The sequence below is a fragment of the Belonocnema kinseyi genome, chromosome 2 (assembly GCF_010883055.1).
Source record: "Belonocnema kinseyi isolate 2016_QV_RU_SX_M_011 chromosome 2, B_treatae_v1, whole genome shotgun sequence".
Lineage (NCBI taxonomy): Eukaryota > Metazoa > Arthropoda > Insecta > Hymenoptera > Cynipidae > Belonocnema > Belonocnema kinseyi.
The window spans coordinates 31,901,953-31,921,636 of record NC_046658.1 but is presented as its reverse complement, the minus strand read 5'-3'; the positions used below and the strand labels follow the sequence as shown (position 1 = coordinate 31,921,636).

Sequence of the window (19,684 nt, the reverse complement as noted above, 5' to 3'; positions counted from 1 at the left end):
TTTTTTATTCCACAAACATTTCAAAAATCCTGTCTGATTATCAATTATTTATTTGTTTAAGCGACCTGTCAAAACAAAACAATGGAGGCGGCCATATTTTTTCTTAAGTGCGGTTGGCACGCCACGTTCGGAAAGTTTTGAACCATACGTAAGGGTGATTTTACACATGTGTATGTGCGTACTTCTGGCAACAGAAAAGTGACCGTTTTTGGTGAAGTCCATGCATTACAGATTGATCTCCTTATATCTATTCTCCATGATTAAACCAATCAACCGCTAATGAAGTTCATAAGATTTTGATAATTTAGCCTAAAAAGCTAGACACGTAGCCGATAGCCGTAGCCATTAGCTAATTTACAAAATGTTGTTAGTACAACAAAACTTTCCTACTCTAAGCAAAAAAGTAATTATCTAGCTAAATTTACATTAATGAAACGCATTCTTTGAATAAAATCAAATATCATTTCAATACAAGAGAAAAAATTAAAGAAATAATTTCCACATCAAATTACAAAAAAAAAATTATTTTCCTTGAATATATTTTTTATAAATATTACATTTTAATTGTAATTGTTGCGTATTTAGGCATCTATCTATTATAGAATAAAATACAAGCACAACATATATAAAGCGAAGTTAAATAAAGATAAATATTACAAAAATTTTATGAAATTAATTTAAATAAAACCTACGATTCCCGTCCCAATCCTGATATTGATATTTTCCTGAGCGACTTGATCCAAAGGGAATCAGAAGAAAATTGAGAAAGTTAAGAAATCCTTAAACTGGAAACAGTGGAAACTCGAAGGGAACCGAGAATAATAATGCAATATATATATATTACAGATACATCTTAGGTAAAGAAAGTTTGAAGGCTTGGACCCTTGAGCGCACACGTGTTTCCACTGTTATGGCCAGAGGAAGGCAGTAGGAAGGCCTGCCGGAGAGCTGCCGGAGTTTGCAGGAGAAATTCGGCAAATCGGGGTAGTAAGCTACTGCAACTTCGGCGGGCAAAAAAATACCGGCCGAAGTTTGCAGTAGGTCCTGCGAAGCTCCTGCGTGCAGTAGGTACTGCATCGCCGGAATGTGCACGAAGCCGGAGGGCAGGAAGCAGTAGGTATGCTACTGCTTGTCCCATCTCTAGTGTTTCCTGCCGTTTGAAGAAAAAAGTGGGCCTGTAGTAAATACATCGTTATTACTTCACCCCTCAGGCTCAACTCGGATTTCCCGAGAGTTTTGAAACAGGTTCAAAAAAGGCGGTTTTTAATATCAAAAAATTAATTAAAAATTTCGAAAATTTGCAGGTGCATTGTTAAGACATAAGGAAAGGTAAATGACAAAGTCCCTACTTCGAGAAATGAAAGCAACTTCTTCAAATTAATCGTTAAAAATATCAAAATAATTTTCAGTATTAAATAAATAATATAGCTAAAACGAAATTATCGACATTGCACGGTAGCTTACCTTCAGCCAAGCTCGAAACAATAAACTGCACTCGTTTTCACTGAGGCAATCGCTCATAAATGCAAGAATAATGAACTTCCAAAAATGTTCAATCTTTTCCATTTTTCGGGCAAACTATTTACTTTATGGCAATATTTTATATAACCTTTTTTATTCAGAAGAAAATTTAGAGTATTTTATTATATAACTATTTTTGCTCTAAAAACAGCCCTTTCCAAGGAAAATCTAAAAACATAAAATCATCCGCCATATTGAAAGATGGCGGCTCGAGCCCACCCCCCCTCCCAAATTTACTGAATTTTGGGAGGTGTTTCAAGACCCCCTAAGGAAGCTTCCTGACAACTAAATTCATTGTTATAAATTATTTCCATTTAAAATCCTTCGTTGTCTGGCCTAGGAGGAAGCAAACAAATATTTTTAAGCCGACCACCGTGATATCGCTTTTAACCTGCGAGTTCTTGCACTAAACGTTTCTTTACAGAATTATTGTTTCTTCTGATTTCGAAGTATTTTATAATTAAAATTTAAATAAATTAACGAGCACTTTTTAAATAGGTAATGTTTAAACTAGCGATCAATTTTTCCTACATATTTTCAATTATTTTTTAGGAATTGTTATTTTAAATTAAAAACTGAGTTAAAAAGTACCATAAAAGAATTTTATAAATCGAAAACTGTGCGTTTTATGAAGGTTTTTAAAAATCAGAAACTATTTGTTTGTCACTGAAGTTATTAAAGCGTTTTTCAACTCAAAAGTTCTTTATTTTTCATATGCTTTAGATAGTTTTTAAGCGGATTGAATTTTTAAAGAAAAAAGTATTGAGTCCTTTGTAAAATAAGTGAAGTTAAATTATTTTTTGCGTATTTTAAATTGTTTTTTCAGGAAAGTAATTCCATATTTAAATCTTTGTTAAAAAAGGTATGATAAAAGAATTCGATAAATTGAAAACTGCGCGGTTTATGAAAATTTTCGTATAGCAGAACATTATGCTTTGTCATTGATGTTATTAAAGCATTTCTGTACTTGCAACTTTTCTTTATCGCTTATTACACTGGAAAAAATCATTCTTTGCACCAAGTAAATTTATTTACTTGAATCCTATTTCTTTGCATCAAGAAAATATTCTTTAACAGAAGTAATTATTACTTAAACCAGGCATATATCTTTTCTTGATCTAAAAAAATGAATTCTTTGGCTGTATTTTCTTGATTGAAATACATATTTCTTACATTTAAGAAAATGATTTCCTTAATTCAAAAGGTACGTTGAAATGTGATTAGTCGTTCAAGGAAATATATATTTGGTTAAAAGAGTTCGATTCTTTGAACTGATACGGGACACATATGAATCAAGAATTTAGGTTTATTTCAATAAAAAAATATTAATTTAATTCAAAATAATATTAACTAAATTATAGTCTATATTTTTTGTCACAAAGATTTTATGCATTTATAGCAATGGAGCATTTATTTATATGAACAAGGTATTGTGTTTACGTACATTCTTATTTCTTCGGTGGAAGAAGATATTTCATTTAATAGCTAGAATTAAATTATTCATAACAAATAAACATTTTTTCAACGAAGTAATCATTTGCTTTAATCAAAAATGTAATAATTTGGTGCCATTTGTTTCAATTGAATACTACTTTAGATTTGATTATGTTATAGTGTCGGAGAACGAAGAGGTTTGTCCAATTAAAGAAATTAGGATCCAAGCGAGATTAGAATCCGATCACCTACCCGTGGAATTTAAAATAGAATTGGATGGGCCAAAAGGTTTCGAAGTTCTGGTCGAGGGAGAGGTGGTGGGAGGGAGGGAAAAGTCAGTATGGAATAGCGAAAAAGGGGAATTATTCAAAGAAAAATGAAAGAATTGTGGACAAACTATCAAGTAAGAGATAACAAAGGGGGGCAATGGGAAGATAGATGGGATAAATTTAGGGATAGCATTTGGCTAGCTGCAAAGGCAACAGGTTTAGTAGTCAAAGATAAGAAGAAGTCGTTAAGAGTGGGAGAACAGTGGTAAGATGAGGAGTGCAAGAACCAAAGAAAAATTGTATGACGCTCATTAAAAAATTTTCTCAAAAGAAAAGGAGAAGAAGAAAGGGAACGGGAAGGTGGAGGAAGGCAAGAATATGGGAGATTTTTGGAGATCGCTAGGGAATTTTAGGAAAAAAAGGAGAAGGAGAGGGGGGCAGAATCAGCAAAGGTACATGGAAGAAACACTTCCAAAAATTACTTTCAACAGAAAAGACAGAGAGAGACGTAGGGAGGAGTGACACAGAAAGCAAAAAAGAGAAGGTTAGGAAAAAAGAAGTAGGTATGGAAGAAAAACCAAGGGGTGAAAAAGAGAACGTAGGAACGAGTGAACTAGATAAGGATATAACATTCGAAGAGATGGTTGGAAATATTAAAAAAATGAAAGCAGGAAAAGCCCCGGGAGAAGATGAAATTTCCATCGAATTCATTAAAGGAATACCAGAAGTTTGGGCTCAGGAGATGCATCGTATTTTAAATGGATTTTGGTTAACCGGAAAAATAGGGAATGGATGGGCAAAGGCAGTGATAGCACCAATTTTTAAAGGGGGAAATGAGGAAGACACGGGAAATTATCGAGGCGTTTCACTTCTAGACACGGAGTACAAAATATTGGCTTCTATTATGGATGAAAGATTAAGGGATTGGTTAGGGACAAACGGGCTGTATAAAGAGACTCAAGCGGGTTTTCAAAAAAAAGGAGATCTACCAGGGACCATATATTTGTCCTTAACGCGTTAATTAATAACCGTATTAAGCGAGAAAAAGGGAAATTATATACTGCATTCATTGATTTAAAGAAGGGATTTGATACGGTGGATAGGGAACTTCTCTACCAGAAATTACACAAAATCGGAATTCAAGGAAGGATGCTGAAAATGATCAGTACAATATACAGGATTACAGTCAACGAGGTCTTGACGGCAGAGGGGAACACGGAATGTTTTGAAAACAGAAGAGGGGTGAGACAAGGATGCCCAGTGAGTCCCTCACTGTTCAACATATTTTTGGACGACATAGACGACGAATGGGTTCGAAAAAACGAAGGTGGAACAGTAGTAGGCAACGAAAAAGTGTTCGCCCTTAAATGTGCAGACGACATAGCAGTAGTTGCAGATTTCCCAGAAGGGCTAAGCAATATGCTGAAAACTCTGGAGAGGTACGTAGATATGAACGGACTCGAAATAAATGTGAATAAATCCAAGATAGTGGTTTTCGAAAAAGAGGGAGGAGAAAGAAAGGAGAAGAATGGAGAATTTATGGAAACAAGGTGGAAGAAGTGGACTATTGAAATACTTAGGATATTGGTTTTCCTAAAGCGGAAAACACAGGAAACATGTCATAATCATAGCAAAAAAAATGCAAAAGGCAGCTAACATAGCATGGGAAGTCATGACAAGAGCAAACATTTCAGGGCTAGATAGAAGATTGCATCTGATGGACCGTCTCGTAAAATCTGGCGGCTTGTATGGAGTAGAAATTTGGGGTTGGGAGAGGTGCGAAGATTTGGAAAGAGCGCAAGCGAAATTCATAAAAATGGCAATGGATACGGATAAAAATACTCCCGGATATATCTGGAGATTGGAAGCAGGTCGTAACAGCGTTGAAATAGAAGCAAGAAATAGGGCTATTATATATATAATCGGGATTTTGGAAATGACGTAAGGTAGGCTGCCGCATATTTGCTTCAAAGAGGAACTCATAGGAATTCAAAACAAGGATCCGACAGATTGGGGCAAAGGATTAATGGAGGCCCTAAGGGAGATCGGAGACGGAGAAACTTTGAAGTGAGCTTGGGAAGGAAAAGGGGAAAAATTAAAAGAGATTGAGAATAATTGCGCTAAGGGCATTAGGATAAAATAAAAACAAGAGATTCAAATGGATTGGGTGAGGGTAGACGAATCTTCTTACTGCCATTTGTACAGGATGTGGAAAAAGGAACTGGGGAGAGAGGAGTACTGGCGTGATAAAAAAGTACGATATAAGGACAAGAACCAATAGGCTAGGCCGAGATGTGGCAATGTAGGAAGAGCGGAAAACAAGGGTTTCAAAGAAACAGGATGCAGACTATGTGGGGAGGAAGAGGAGAACATGGAACACATTTGGAGGTGCAGGAAAGCTAAGGAAAAAATTGAAAAGAAATGGGTTGATGAAGTAGAGAAATGGGTGGGAGATAGGTATGGACCCAATTTAATAGAAAAGTTATATAACACTTTGTCGTGGAAACTGAATATCGGTCTCTGCAGATATGCGAGCCAATTTGAGAAATTTTCCAAAGAAGAAGTAAGTGAGGAGGTAGTAGAAGAGGAGATTGTAAACGACGATGGTATGAGTAATGTATGATGGTATGAGCATGTGATATGTAACTTTTTGTAACGAAGCAGATCAAAAGTACCAAAGTATAAGTATATAAGTATTATTAAGAAGGTATAAATGTAGTATATGTAAAAGTCCAAGGAGGATGTACATGGAGAAATAAATATTCTATTCTATTCTATTACTTTAGATTAAAGAAATATATTGTTAACTTAAATACACATGTTTTTGATTTAAAGAAATATTTCTTTGGCATTTATGGTGAGGTTTAAATGCGGGTTTACGCCTTTAAATTACCATGTTACGTTAGCGTCGTGGTTAACGCTGTGGACTTTACACTCGATGGATCCAAGTTCAATTCCTGCTGGGGGTGGATTTTGAATCGAATTTTTCTGTTTCAGGTTCATCAAGATTTTAAATTGTGAGACCGATCGCACGCTTAAGCGCGCGTGTTTCATATTTGAAAATTTATTTTGCTGTAAATAATTCGAGGGTATGTGAAACTTTGCCTTCAGAGCAAATTAGTTTACGTAGGTTTTTATTAATAATTGTTCGAAAAGATAATGGTGCCCAGATATCTGTGTTCGTGTTCTCCACATCTGGACAATATTTAAAAAAAAATTTTTATTGTAAATAAAAACCTACGTAATCAAAAAATTTCTGATAGTAAACTATCATGTGGCCTCAAGATGGTGTTAATATATTTTTATCGATTATTTTATAAGTAAACTAATTATCTCTGTCGAGTAGTTCGGTGTATACATAATTTTTAATCATTTCATTCGGGCGTTGTTCTCCCAAAAAAATATGTAAAGATTTGCCAAGATCTAACTCGAGAAAATGCCACGTACAACTGTCCATGATTGAATACATCTTCATGAAGATCTACTCCAATTTTTTCAAAGTTTGTCCTTGGCTTTTATTAATTGTCATCGCAAATGCTAATTTTATTGGAAACTGTCGCCTCCTAAAAGTAAAAGGGTAAACGTCTTCACAATAAAATGAAATGCGATGCATGAACACAATATTTCCTGATTTGTCCCCTGTTAAGATACGACATTTTAAAAGATTGTTCGCAATTTCAAGTATTTGTAATCGTGTTCCGTTGCATAAACCTTCATTGATACTTAAGTTTCGTATGGGCATTACAATTGAATTGTTTCTTAACCGTAATTCATACGGTGCAAAATTATACTAATAAAAAATCATTCTTAGCACCAACTACATTTATTTACTTGAATCCTATTTCTTAGCATCAACAAAATATTCTTTAACAGAATTAACTTTTATTTAAACCAGGAACATATCTTCTGTTGATCTACAAAAATGAATTCTTTGGCTGTATTTTCTTGATTGAAATACATATTTTTTACATTTAAGAAAATGATTTCCTTAATTCAAATGGTCTAGATTCGTTGAAATGTGATTTGTCGTTCAAAGAAATATATATTTGATTCAAAGAGTTCGATTCTTTGAACTGATTCGAGACACATTTGAATGAATAATTTTTCCATACTTGAATCAAGAATTTAGGTTTATTTAAATCAAAGAAATAATCATTTAATTCAAAATAATATTAATTAAATTACAGTATATATTTTTTTGTCACAAAGGGTTCATGTATTTATAGCAATGGAGCATTTATTTCTATGAAGAAGGTATTTTGTTTACGTAAATTCTTATTTATTCGGTGGAAGATAATATTTCATTTAATTACTAGAATTAAATTATTAATAACAAATAAACATTTATTCCAACAAAGTAATCATTTTTTTAATCAAAAATTTAATAATTTGGCGTCATTTGTTTCAATTGAATACTTCTTTAGATTAAAGAAATATATTGTTAAATTAATTATCCATGTTTTTGATTTGAAGAAATACTTCTTTGACATTTATTGTGAGGTTTAAATACGGGTTTGCGCCATAAGAATTCCATGTTACATTAGCGTCGTGGTCAAGGCTGTGGACTTTACACTCGATGGATCCAAGTTCAATTCCTGCTGGGGGTGGATTTTGAATCGAATTTTTCTGTTTCAGGTTCATCAAGATTTTAAATTATGTGATCTGTGTTTAAATTAAATATGTATATAATTAACAATTGGTAATTATGTTTTAGGCTAAAATAAATCCAGTTGCTTATTTAGGAAAATATGTACTACAATTGAAGTACTAACTACTTTATTGTACTCGCGCATGGTCTAGTCCAAAGAAATATTTTTTTGAATCAGAGATATATTTTTGTGCTTCAAATACTCAGAAATTTACTGTGGGGAAATTGTTTTTTGAGCCTATAAAATATTTGCTTGACCATAAAATATATATTTCCTTTAATTCATATCTCTCCATCTCAAGGAAATATTCATTCCAATTCATGGCACATTCATTTGGAACAATGAGTCATTCATTTGGTGTAAAATGTATATATTTTGTCTTCAATTAATATTTGATTCAAAGAAATATTTCGCTTCGACCAACAGGTCGTATTTATTTGTCTCAAATAAATGTTTCTTTGAAAATAAACAGGACTTTCACTTAGTTCAGCCAAGTAAAATTCACTTGGTACTAGTAATCCTTTTTTTTCAGTGTACCTTTGGGTCGTTTTTAAGCGCTTTAAATATTTAAAAACAAAAAGTATTAAATGCCTCGTTAAATAAGTGAAACTTACTTCGCTTTTTCACATATTTTAAATTATTGTTTAAGAAAGTTATTTTGCATTAAAAAATGAGTAAAAGAGTATTATATACAATAAAATAGTTGGATAAATTGAAAACTGCGTATTTTATGGAGAATTTTTGTTTATTGATCATTACTTTTAGATATTTTATAACCTTTTTAAATATATTAAGAAAAAAAAGTATCGAGTCTTTTTTAAAATAAGGAAAATTCAATTCTAAAATTTTTCTAAATAAAAAATAGTATATTAAAGTTGAGTTCAACAACTTTTAATTTGAAGTTGGATGAGACGCACCATATGACTTGGTACGACCCTGCCTCGAAAATGAGTCTGAAGTTCCCAACGTTTAGAAAAAACGAAAAAAACGAAAAATAAAATATTTGAAGTCAAAATGTTTTCATTGTTTATGAGAGTATTATGTGCCAAAAGTCCCATCTTAAAGTTTCAGCCCTCTAGTGTATGTGGAACCCACCCCAAATCAACCCCTAAATATAATAAAATTCGTTAAAAATACACAATTTCAAAAAGTCAAAATGTTTTTAATGATTATCGCTGCATTTAGAGCCAAAAGTGCCACAAAAGAGTTTCATCCCTCTAGTGCATGTGGAACACACCCCAAATCAACCCCTGCACACTATAAAATTCGTTAAAAATACGCAATTTCGAAAAGTCAAAATGTTTTTAATGATTGTCGCTGCATTTAGAGTCAAAAGTACCACAAAAAAGTTGCATGTCCCTAGTGCAGTTGGAACACACCTAAAATCAACCTCTGCACACTATTAAAAGCACATTAAAAACAATTTGACTTTTCGAAATTGTGTATTTTTTACGAATCTTATAGTGTGCAGGGGTTGATTTGGGGTGTGTTCCACGGATGTGTTCCAAGGATGAAACTTTTTTGCTGTACTTTTGGCTCTAAATGCAGCGATAATCATTAAAAACACTTTGACTTTTCGAAATTGTGTATTTTTTACGAATCTTATAGTGTGCAGGGGTTGATTTGGGGTGTGTTCCACATGCACTAGAGGGATGAAACTTTTGAGTTGCACTTTCGGCACTAAATTCAGCGATAATCATTAAAAACATTTTTACTTTTTAAAATTCTGTATTTTTAACGAATTTTATAGTGTGCAGGGGTTGATTTTGGGTGTGTTCCACATGCACTAGAGGGATGAAACTCTTTTGTGGTACTTTTGGCTCTAAATGCAGCGATAACCATTAAAAACATTTTGACTGTTCGAAATTGTGTATTTTTAACGAATTTTATAGTGTGCAGGGTTGATTTGGGGTGTGTTCCACATGCACAAGAGGGTTGAAACTTTTTTGTGGCACTTTTGGCTCAAAATGAAGCGATAATCATTAAAAACATTTTGACCTTTTGAAATTGTGTATTTTTAACGAATTTTATTATAGTTAGGGGTTGATTTGGGGTAGGTTCCACATACGCTAGAGGGCTGAAACTTTAAGATGGGACTTTTGGCACATAATACTGTCATAAACAATGAAAACATTTTGACTTTTCAAATATTTTATTTTTTGTTTTTTTTTTTTCGTTTTTTGTAAACGTTGGGAACTTCAGACTCATGCCTCGAAATTCTTATCCAAGATTTTATTACCGAAATCTAAGTGCTTCGATAGCGAAGTCGGTAGAGCGCGCTGTTAGGACACAAGAGTTTAGGTAGTTTAGGTAGGGTTCAATCCTCGGCGAGTGCGATTTTTCAAAGCGTCTAGGCGCACGATTATATGTGTAAGTAGCATTGTGCGCGAACTACGTATTTTAATAATTAAAAAAATGAAGATTACATAACAATAATTTCGAAACCATTTTTTTTCGTTGAGAAATAGTGTTCAGTTGAGGCACTACTCTATTGCTCCGATACTACATATTCTTAGATTAAGAAAATATATTCTTTAAGTGTATCAGAAATGATTTCTTGGAAATAAACTATGTTCCGCATTTGAATACATCTCTACATGAAGTAACACAATAAAGTCTTAGAATAATAAAATGCGATATTCTATTTAAGAATACATTTTATCAGATTAAAAAATGTACGCTTGTTCCAAGCATACGGTAGCAAGTACTTATTTATTTGGAACACACTCATATTCTATCGTCCCCATTCGTAACTGCGATTGACTTGAATCAAGTAATATTTACTTGATTCAAGAACAATTTTTTCAATGAAGGTAAGTGCCTGACAATGCGCAGGTGATATTTCAAATGTCATCCACCACATGTGAACCAATTTTCAATCTTATCCGAGTCACGTTAGTTAACTGTCAAAATTGACACCTTTGCCAGGTCGCCACCGCTAAACGCGTCTACTCCGACCTTTAAGGCATCCATTTTTACGTTCCTCATCGTAAGACATTATCTCAAGAGAAAATTGGCCTTATCCGTATCACGTTGCCATTTACGTTATCATATGGGCTTACGGCCTATTACGTTTTAGGTTTGATTTTAGTTTAAAGGGACAAGTACCGCGTAGAAAAGTGCGCGTGGGTAAAAAGTAACGAAAGCGCATCGCATTATCACGCGGAGGGTAAAGTGTTACATAATTTTTTTAATAGAAGCTCTGAAATATAAATTTTGTAACTAAAAAATATATGCAGAATTGTTGACTTCAATGAGGATTCGAAAAATAAAGATTTTGTCTTACCTTCGGCACAGCTAGCGAGGTATTTGCCGGTGCTTGAAAAATGCATGTCAAGAACAGGGGCTGTATGCCCCTTCAGTGCTCCAGCCATCCAAGAATGGTTAAACTCCTGTTGAGCTTCTCGTCTCTTCTTTCTGGCACGCCTACTGTTTGTCATAGTTGGACTGGTGATGGACCCAGATCCACTAGCCGCAAAATCTTGTTCTTCCGCGGTTTTTCCAACGACCTTTTCAGCACTGCCTGTATTCATAAAGAAATGCACTATTTTACTCTGTGTCAATGGAAACTTTTATAATATCTGAAATTACAATTGAAAAAACCAGCCTGCTGTGCGGGAACATTATCATACCGCGCGGCTCACTTGCAAGTTTGAGCGAGCCTATGGTGCGTGACTGTTGGTTCTAGCGTTATGCGCTCCATGAAATATTGAGGCCGCGCTACGCGCTCGGTCTTTGTATTTTTCCCAAATTTTTTCACAGGCCTTTTAAACTATAAGATCAAATCATTGGCAAACGTGATTTGCTGCTTATGAATTCTCTTTTGTTAAAGCTCCTTCGGCTTTGACGAACACATTTCCATCACGTATCTCGTGCTTGGTACTCGATTTTGCCCGAAGTATATTATTATATTATTACAGTTCATAATATGCACTGGTGTTGAAACGAACGCATTTCAATTGTCTTATTTTTACAATTAAAAAAATGCGAATCCTATTAAAGAAATTATTAGTTACCATTTTATTGCAACTTTGTGTCGTTTTACCAATTTTTTTGTAATCTTATTTTTCACGATTGAAAGAAAATTTAATCGTCCTTTCTAAAATAACAAAAAAAAATTTCTCGTGCCCGACGTCGTTTTTTTCAAAATTTAATTTTAAAGAAATTTAATATTATTTTTAACAATTAATACAAAAATTACGCATCCTATCAAAAGAATATTGATAAAAAATGTGTACATTTTTTTGTAAGAGCATCTTTTGTCTATTCATTTTTATAGCCAATGTTTGATTTTTCATTATTTTGTATGCTGTCACAATTTAAATTTTCTATTTTTCAAAAAATTGAAAAAGTTGTTATGATAATATTGTAGGGTATTCTAAAAGCAATATTTTCTTCTCTTTGCTTTCTTTCATATCGCGCGTTATTTGGCTTAAAATTTTTATAAATCTGCTATAAATCTGGTGATTTTTTCTATCAAAAAGTCATCAGGGGAAATTTTCGAATATTACAAGTAACCGTACAGAGAATTTTTGAATTTTGAAAAAAGTGGTCTCAAACATTTTTTAAATGCTCTCACTTTTTGAATTTTTATCCAAAATGGATGGCTACATAACTTGACCTTTAGTTTAGGACACTAAAAGAGTATAGTAAAGGCCAATTCAATCTAGCAATTTTTTCGAAAGGTATCGTGCTACACAAACTAAAGATCTACAGACACACAAACAAACACACATTCGTAAAAACCTGTTTTTCGGAATAAATACCTTTTCTGATGAGAATGTAAAAATAAAAATCTGCTTCAAATTGTTGAATACAACTTTAGTCTCCGAAAAACGGAAGGCAACTGACATTGGTGGCTTGGTGCCTATGCTCGTAGCCTTGATACATAAGTCAAGGGGCTAGCGTTGTATAGATAGGCAAAGGATTTAGGGTAGATCGAAGCAGCGATGTCTTTGCTAATAACATCGCTATTCCCTAATGATTTAATTTTTCTTTGCATTAAATAAATCTATTGTATTTAAAAAATGGTGATATGAACTACTGTAGATACAATTTATGGCGCTTTCGAATACGGTCAAAAGCATACACTATCAGATGTAGAACATCTGTGGTAGAAAAGAAGCAAAATAAATTTTTAGTCATATATATATATATATATATATATATATATGTATATCATTAACACATCAAGATATGTATTTATTTATAACTACACTCTCCACCATATGACGAATTGCAGCTTAACGTGGACATGATTTTGACTTGCAAAATAAACTTATAGGTGTATAATCTAAACAATGAACAATACAAATAATAAAATAGCCTCAGAAAGGACTGGAACTTTAATTGACAAAAGGCATGCATGCGGTAAATGTAAAGGTCAAGTTTCAGACGACGAATGGAGCCTAAGGTGTTTGGAATGCTAGGGGGGTGAATGGTCTCAAGGTAAAAGAATTACGAGAAACTATGCACGTAAGGAAACTAGAAATATTGTATGTGGACCTGAAACAAAGAAAAAGGGATGTAAAAGTAGAGATATAGAAAACGGGGTGTTGACAGGCGGATTTGAAATATGGCCAGGAGTAGATAGTGAATCACATGGTAGGCAGGTCTGACTTTGAACGAAAGAGCGAAGTAGCATCTCGGAGATCATGATTTCGTATCTCCCAGACTGCTGTGAGCTAGAATGAAAGTAGAAATCAGAAGATTGCTTATCATCGCGTACTATGCCCCACACGGAGAAAAAAAACGCGGAATTAGTGTTGCTGAGCCATTCGAACTTAACATGAGTTACGCTAAGCCAACACGGCTGTGGAACACTGCAGTTTTGGCTGCACTTTTCTGCTACCTTAACAGATGCTTCCCCAGGCCATACGAACCGGCTGATGTTCTGCCGACGTGTGTTGTCGGCAGAATTGTGACGTAATTAATTATTGTATAATATATGCTGTACTAAAAAAGTAAACAGGAAGGATAAACGATTTTGTGCAACGTACATAAGAAGATTAGATGTTACACAACTATACAGACAAATTTCAAAAAAAGTATTATAGTTGGCTTTATAAGTTAAAAATTCAAAACATATACGTTACCAGATATTTGTTATTGATAATTTGAAAACAAAAATACAAAAGCTATATGTAGCTTTTGAATTTTTTCTTTTATTTGTAATGTTTTGTATTCATTATTTGAATTATTTTCGACGTTTATGTAACTATAGACTGCTTAAACGGCACTCTGAAGTCTTAATAGTGTACATTTTGTTAAATAAATAACTTTGAAAAATTATACTCTTTTAAACTAACCTTAACTGTATTCCTTCCAAAATCGACTAAAATTGAAAATGAATATATTTTTGTAGATTTCATAACTGGAATATCAAATCATGCGGATACTGTCTGACATTTCGGAATATTTGACGGGGTTGGTGTAACTCCAATGCTACTTTCTACAGCCATGCTAAAACTGCAGTTTTCGTGTTTGCTGTAGTAGCGGTAATCTGCTGACTGGGCGATTCATGCTATAATGGCAGGACTTTTGGGCCGGAGCGGCCGGACTTTTTTCTCCGTGCAGTTGATAGTGATCCCAGAGAGGTAGAAGACGCTTTCTGGGACATTTGAAATGACACAATTAATATTTGCGAACATGGTGAAAGAATAATTCTGCAAGGACATACGAATGGATGGTCGGGCATCCAAACTCAAGATACAGGAAGAGTACATATACTTGAAGTTAGGAACGTTCATATGAACGGAATTAAACTTTTTCCCCCCGAATTTTATTTTGCCTAAATCATTTAGGATGACAAAAAATGGTATTCCATCGGAAGAAGTTTTCGAAATTTTTTTTAGGGTTTAAATACCATTACAAATCACTCATTATTCAAACACGCAAAACACAATTTTGATTGAGGATATTTGAAAATATAAAAACGTCACACATCCTCTTTTTTACCTCAATAATTATAGAGGGAGTGAGAAAGTTCGGCAAGACCCCTAAAAACTACCCCTAATAAACACACACCTAAAATGTTAAAAATGACAATTTTGATTGGCGATATTTGAAAATACAAAAACGTCAAAAAAATCTCTTTTTTACCTCTCTAATTATAAAGGGAGTGAGAAAGTTCAGCAAGATCCCTAAAAACCACCCCTAATATACCCACACCTAAAATGTTAAAAATGACCAGTTTGATTGCCGATATTTGAAAATATAAAAACATCAAAAATTCTCTTAAAAATTCTCTTAAAAAAGAGAATTCTTGATGTTTTTGCATTTTCAAATATCGACGATCAAATTTGTCATTTTTAACATTTGAGGCGTGTGTATAGTAGGGGTGTTTTTTAGGGGTCTTGCCGAACTTTCTCAACCACTCTATAATTATTGAGATAAAAAAAGAGAATTTTTGACGTGTATGTATTTCCAAATATCGACAATCAATCTTTTCAATATTAACATTTTAGGTGAGGACTTATTAAGGGTAGTTTTTAGGGGTCTTGCCGAACATTTTCACAAAATCTTTAAGGGGCCATCCATATACCACGTGGACACTTTTGGGGGGAGAAGGGTATGGCAAAATTCCACGCTTGTCCCCGAGGGGGATCGGGGGGGGGGGAGCTAGAATCCACGTGGACACGCATTTCCCTAAATCTGTGAAAAAATATACTGAAATGAGACAAGGTATATTCTAGGTATACTCCAATTTTTATATTGTGCTCAAATTCGAGTGAAAAAACGTCATTTTAGTACTCTTCAAACCCATTGAGGATGATTGTTTTGGTGCTAAAAACTAATAATAAGTTTGACTGGCAGCTCCTGAGTGGTGCCAAAGTTAACTGGCAGACGGTCAAACATGTCAAAACTTCAAGTGAAAAAACGTCATTTTAGTACAATTGAAACCCATTGAGGATGATTGTTTTGGTGCAAACAACTAACAAAGAATCTGACTGGCAGCTCATGAGTAGTGCCAAAGTTAACTGGGAAACTGTCAAACACGTCAAAATTTCGAGTGAAAAAACATCATTTTAGTATTCTTCAAACCCATTGAGGATCATTGTTTTGGTGCAAACAACTAACAAAGAATTTGACTGGCAGCTCCTGAGTGGTGCCAAAGTTAACTGGGAAACTTTCAAACATGTCAAAATTTCGAGTGAAAAAACATCATTTTAGTATTCTTCAAACCCATTGAGGATGATTGTTTTGGTGCAAACAACTAACAAAGAATCTGACTGGCAGCTCCTGAGTAGTGCCAAAGTTAACTGGGAAACTGTCAAACATGTCAAAGTTTCGAGTGAAAAAACATCATTTTAGTATTCTTCAAACCCATTGAGGATGATTGTTTTGGTGCAAACAACTAACAAAGAATTTTACTGGCAGCTCCTGAGTGGTGCCAAAGTTAACTGGGAAACTTTCAAACATGTCAAAAATTCGAGTGAAAACACATCATTTTAGTACTCTTCAAACACATCGAGGATGATTCTTTCGGTGCAAACAACTAACAAATAATTTGACTGGCAGCTCCTGAGTAGTGCCAAAGTTGACTGACATTTTAATCAGAAACCGGATGAAAGTTTTCTCCTTTTCATTAACTAAAATTTTAATCTATAGGATACTTCTATAAAAATAATATGTATATAAAAAAAGAAACTACGAAAATCTGACTTTTTATGCAAATTCACAGCTCGCAACAATGGGTTTCAAGAGTACTAAAATCACGTTTCTTGACTTGAATTTTTGGCATGTTTGACAGCCTGCCAGTCAACTTTGGCACCACTCAGGAGCTGTCAGTCAAACTTCTTAATAGTTGCTTCACCTAAAAAATCATCCCCATTGGGTTTCAAGAGTACTAAAATTACGTTTTTTCACTCGAATTTCTGACATGTTTCACAGTCTGTTAATTAACTTTGGCACCACTAAGGAGCTGCCAGTCAAGCTTATTGTTAGTTTTTAACATCCAAACAATCATTTCCCATAGGTTTGAAGAGTACTAAAATGACGTTATTTCATTGAAATTTCCGACTATTTTAACGATAAATTGCTGCAAAATGCACCAACAGCTGTTAGCTAGTCAACAAGTTTCGAACTGTTGACATATGAAAAAAAAAAGAATCTGAAATTTTAGTGAGTACTTAAATGACGTCCATGGAATTGTCGCGACCTCCCGGACATTTTGAAGACTAATAATATCTATATTTTTATCAAATACGTCCACGTGGAAAAAGTACGGGGGAGGGGGGGGGTCAAAAAGCGGTGAAAAATTATATTTTATTTATATAATTATATTATATCGACAATGAAACTTGCATTAGGCAGGTCTAAATAATGGGTTATGTGTAAGGGTAGTTAGCCCCCTAAACAAATTTTATTCGACAATTCTTTCCGACAGAATATATATTTTTGCCGTTCTAATTGATTTAAGCAAAAAGAATTTCCTTTTTCTGCGTGTAACAACTGTTTCAGAGCAGCACTAGCGCAGTGAGTAGGCAATTTCGAACTTCTAGGGGTCTGTGGATAAAACAGATTGCATGATTACCGACAGAGTAAGTTGTGTATTTTTAACGAATTTTATTATATTTAGGGGTTGATTTGGGGTGGGTTCCACATACGCTAGAGGGCTGAAACTTTAAGATGGGACTTTTGGCACATAATACTGTCATAAACAATGAAAACATTTTGACTTTTCAAATATTTTATTTTTCGTTTTTTTCATTTTTTGTAAACGTTGGGAACTTCAGACTCATTAGAATTTCACTAAAACCAGAATTTGTAGTGTGACTGTGCCAAAAGTTGACATGTGGATGGTGAGAAATTTTTGCTCGTCGAGTGACTTAAGTCAATCATAAACCTCTGCCGACATAAGGTTATGCCGTGGGCAGAGATTCGAGGAGGAAAAATTACCTCATTTTTCCGACATATTCTTCATAAAACTTGAGGTTATCCTTAGGAACACCTCATTCTCACGCACTTGAATGACTTTATTCCTTACTATCTTTTTTAAGTTTGATATTTTAAGCCAAATTTTATTTATTATTGAGATTTGGTAACGGCTGACTACTAGTTTTTTCACAGTTTTAAGTAAAGAAATATCTCTCTTAGGAATCGTAATTTCATGTTCCGCCATGTGTTCACTCTCAAAAATGAAGTATTTGACAAAATTTTCGAATGCACTCAGCTTTTCAAAATTGTATGCAGTATTTAAAAAACATATTGTCTAAAATTCATGAAACGACCCCATTATTTTTCGACAGAATTCGTCATTTTTCATTTATTTATTGAAATTGATATGTAAAAATCGAAAATTCCAATATTACGCCAAAAGAAGCAGGATACGTAAAAAGTATGACAAAAGACTTGCAGGAATGTTTCTTTTATAAAAAAATAAAAAAATGCTAGGCAAAATTTTCTATTTTTAGCATAACAACACAAGATAGGGAAGAAATTCTGAAGAATGGATTGTAGCTTTTTGTTTCAAGGTAGCTTAGAAAATAAATATACATTAAAAAATGTATCCTGAACATCAACAGCGAAGCGCGATTATCATGATGAGAATTTGTACCCCAAAACCTACAGAACTTTAAGCAATTTAATTTTTTACTATACATAATTAATTACGTAGAAAATTCAGAGTGCAAAGAATAAATATCCGAACGCGAAGTTCGAGTCATCAATATGCATCAACATTTAGGTGTGGATATATTAAGGGTGGTTTTTAGGGGTCTTGCCGAACTTTCTCATCCACTCAATGATTAGTGAGATAGAAAAAAATAATTTTTGACGTTTTTATATTTTCAAATATCGACAATCAAAATGGTCATTTTTAACATTTTAGGTGTGCATATATTAAGGGTGGTTTTTAGGAGTCTTGCCAATATTTCTCACCCACTCTTTAATCAGAAAGATAGAAAAAGAGAATTTTTGATGTTTTTATATTTTCAAATATCGACAATCAAACTTGTCATTTTTAATCTTTTAGGCGTGCGTATAGTAGGGGTGGTTTTTAGGGGTCTTGTCGAACTTTCTCACTCCCTCTATAATTAGTGACATAAAAAAGAGGCTTTTTCACGTTTTTATATTTTCAAATATCGACAATCAAAATTGTCATTTTTAACATTTTAGGTGCGGATACATTAAGGGTGGTTTTTAGGTGTCTTGCCGAACTTTCTCACTCCCTCTATAATTAGTGAGATACAAAAAGAGAATTTTTGACGTTTTTATATCTTCAAATATCGACAGTTAAAATTGTCATTTTTAACATTTTAGGTGCGGATATATTAAGGGTGGTTTTTAGGGGTGTTGCCGAACTTTCTCACTCCCTCTACAATTAGTGAGATACAAAAAGAGAATTTTTGACGTTTTTATATCTTCAAATATCGACAGTTAAAATTGTTATTTTTAATATTTTAGGTGCGGATATGTTAAGGTTGGTTTTTAGGTGTCTTGCCGAACTTTCTCACTCCCTCTATAATTGGTGAAATACAAAAAGAGAATTTTTGACGTTTTTATATCTTCAAATATCGACGATCAAAATTGTCATTTTTAACATTTTAGGTGTGGATATATTAAGGGTGGTTTTTAGGAGTCTTGCCGATCTTTCTCACCCAATCTTTAATCAGTGAGATAGAAAAAGAGAATTTTTGATGTTTTTATATTTTCAAATATCGACAATAAAACTTGTCATTTTTAATCTTTTAGGCGTGGGTATAGTAGGGGTGGTTTTTAGGGATCTTGTCGAACTTTCTCACTGCCTCTATAATTAGTGACATAAAAAAGAGGCTTTTTCACGTTATTATATTTTCAAATATCGACAAT

The 19,684-nt window shown here is 33.6% G+C and overlaps 1 protein-coding gene across 1 annotated transcript in view; it reads right to left on the bottom strand.

Moving 5' to 3' along the window:
* The window catches only part of LOC117182626, a 51,687-nt gene extending 40,281 nt beyond the window's left edge, over window positions 1-11,406 (bottom strand). The window contains exon 1 of the mRNA XM_033375727.1: window positions 11,160-11,406. Within this exon, the coding sequence (XP_033231618.1) occupies window positions 11,160-11,406 (247 nt within the window). The remainder of the gene's footprint in view (window positions 1-11,159) is intronic.
* Between the last annotated feature and the right edge of the window lie 8,278 nt (window positions 11,407-19,684).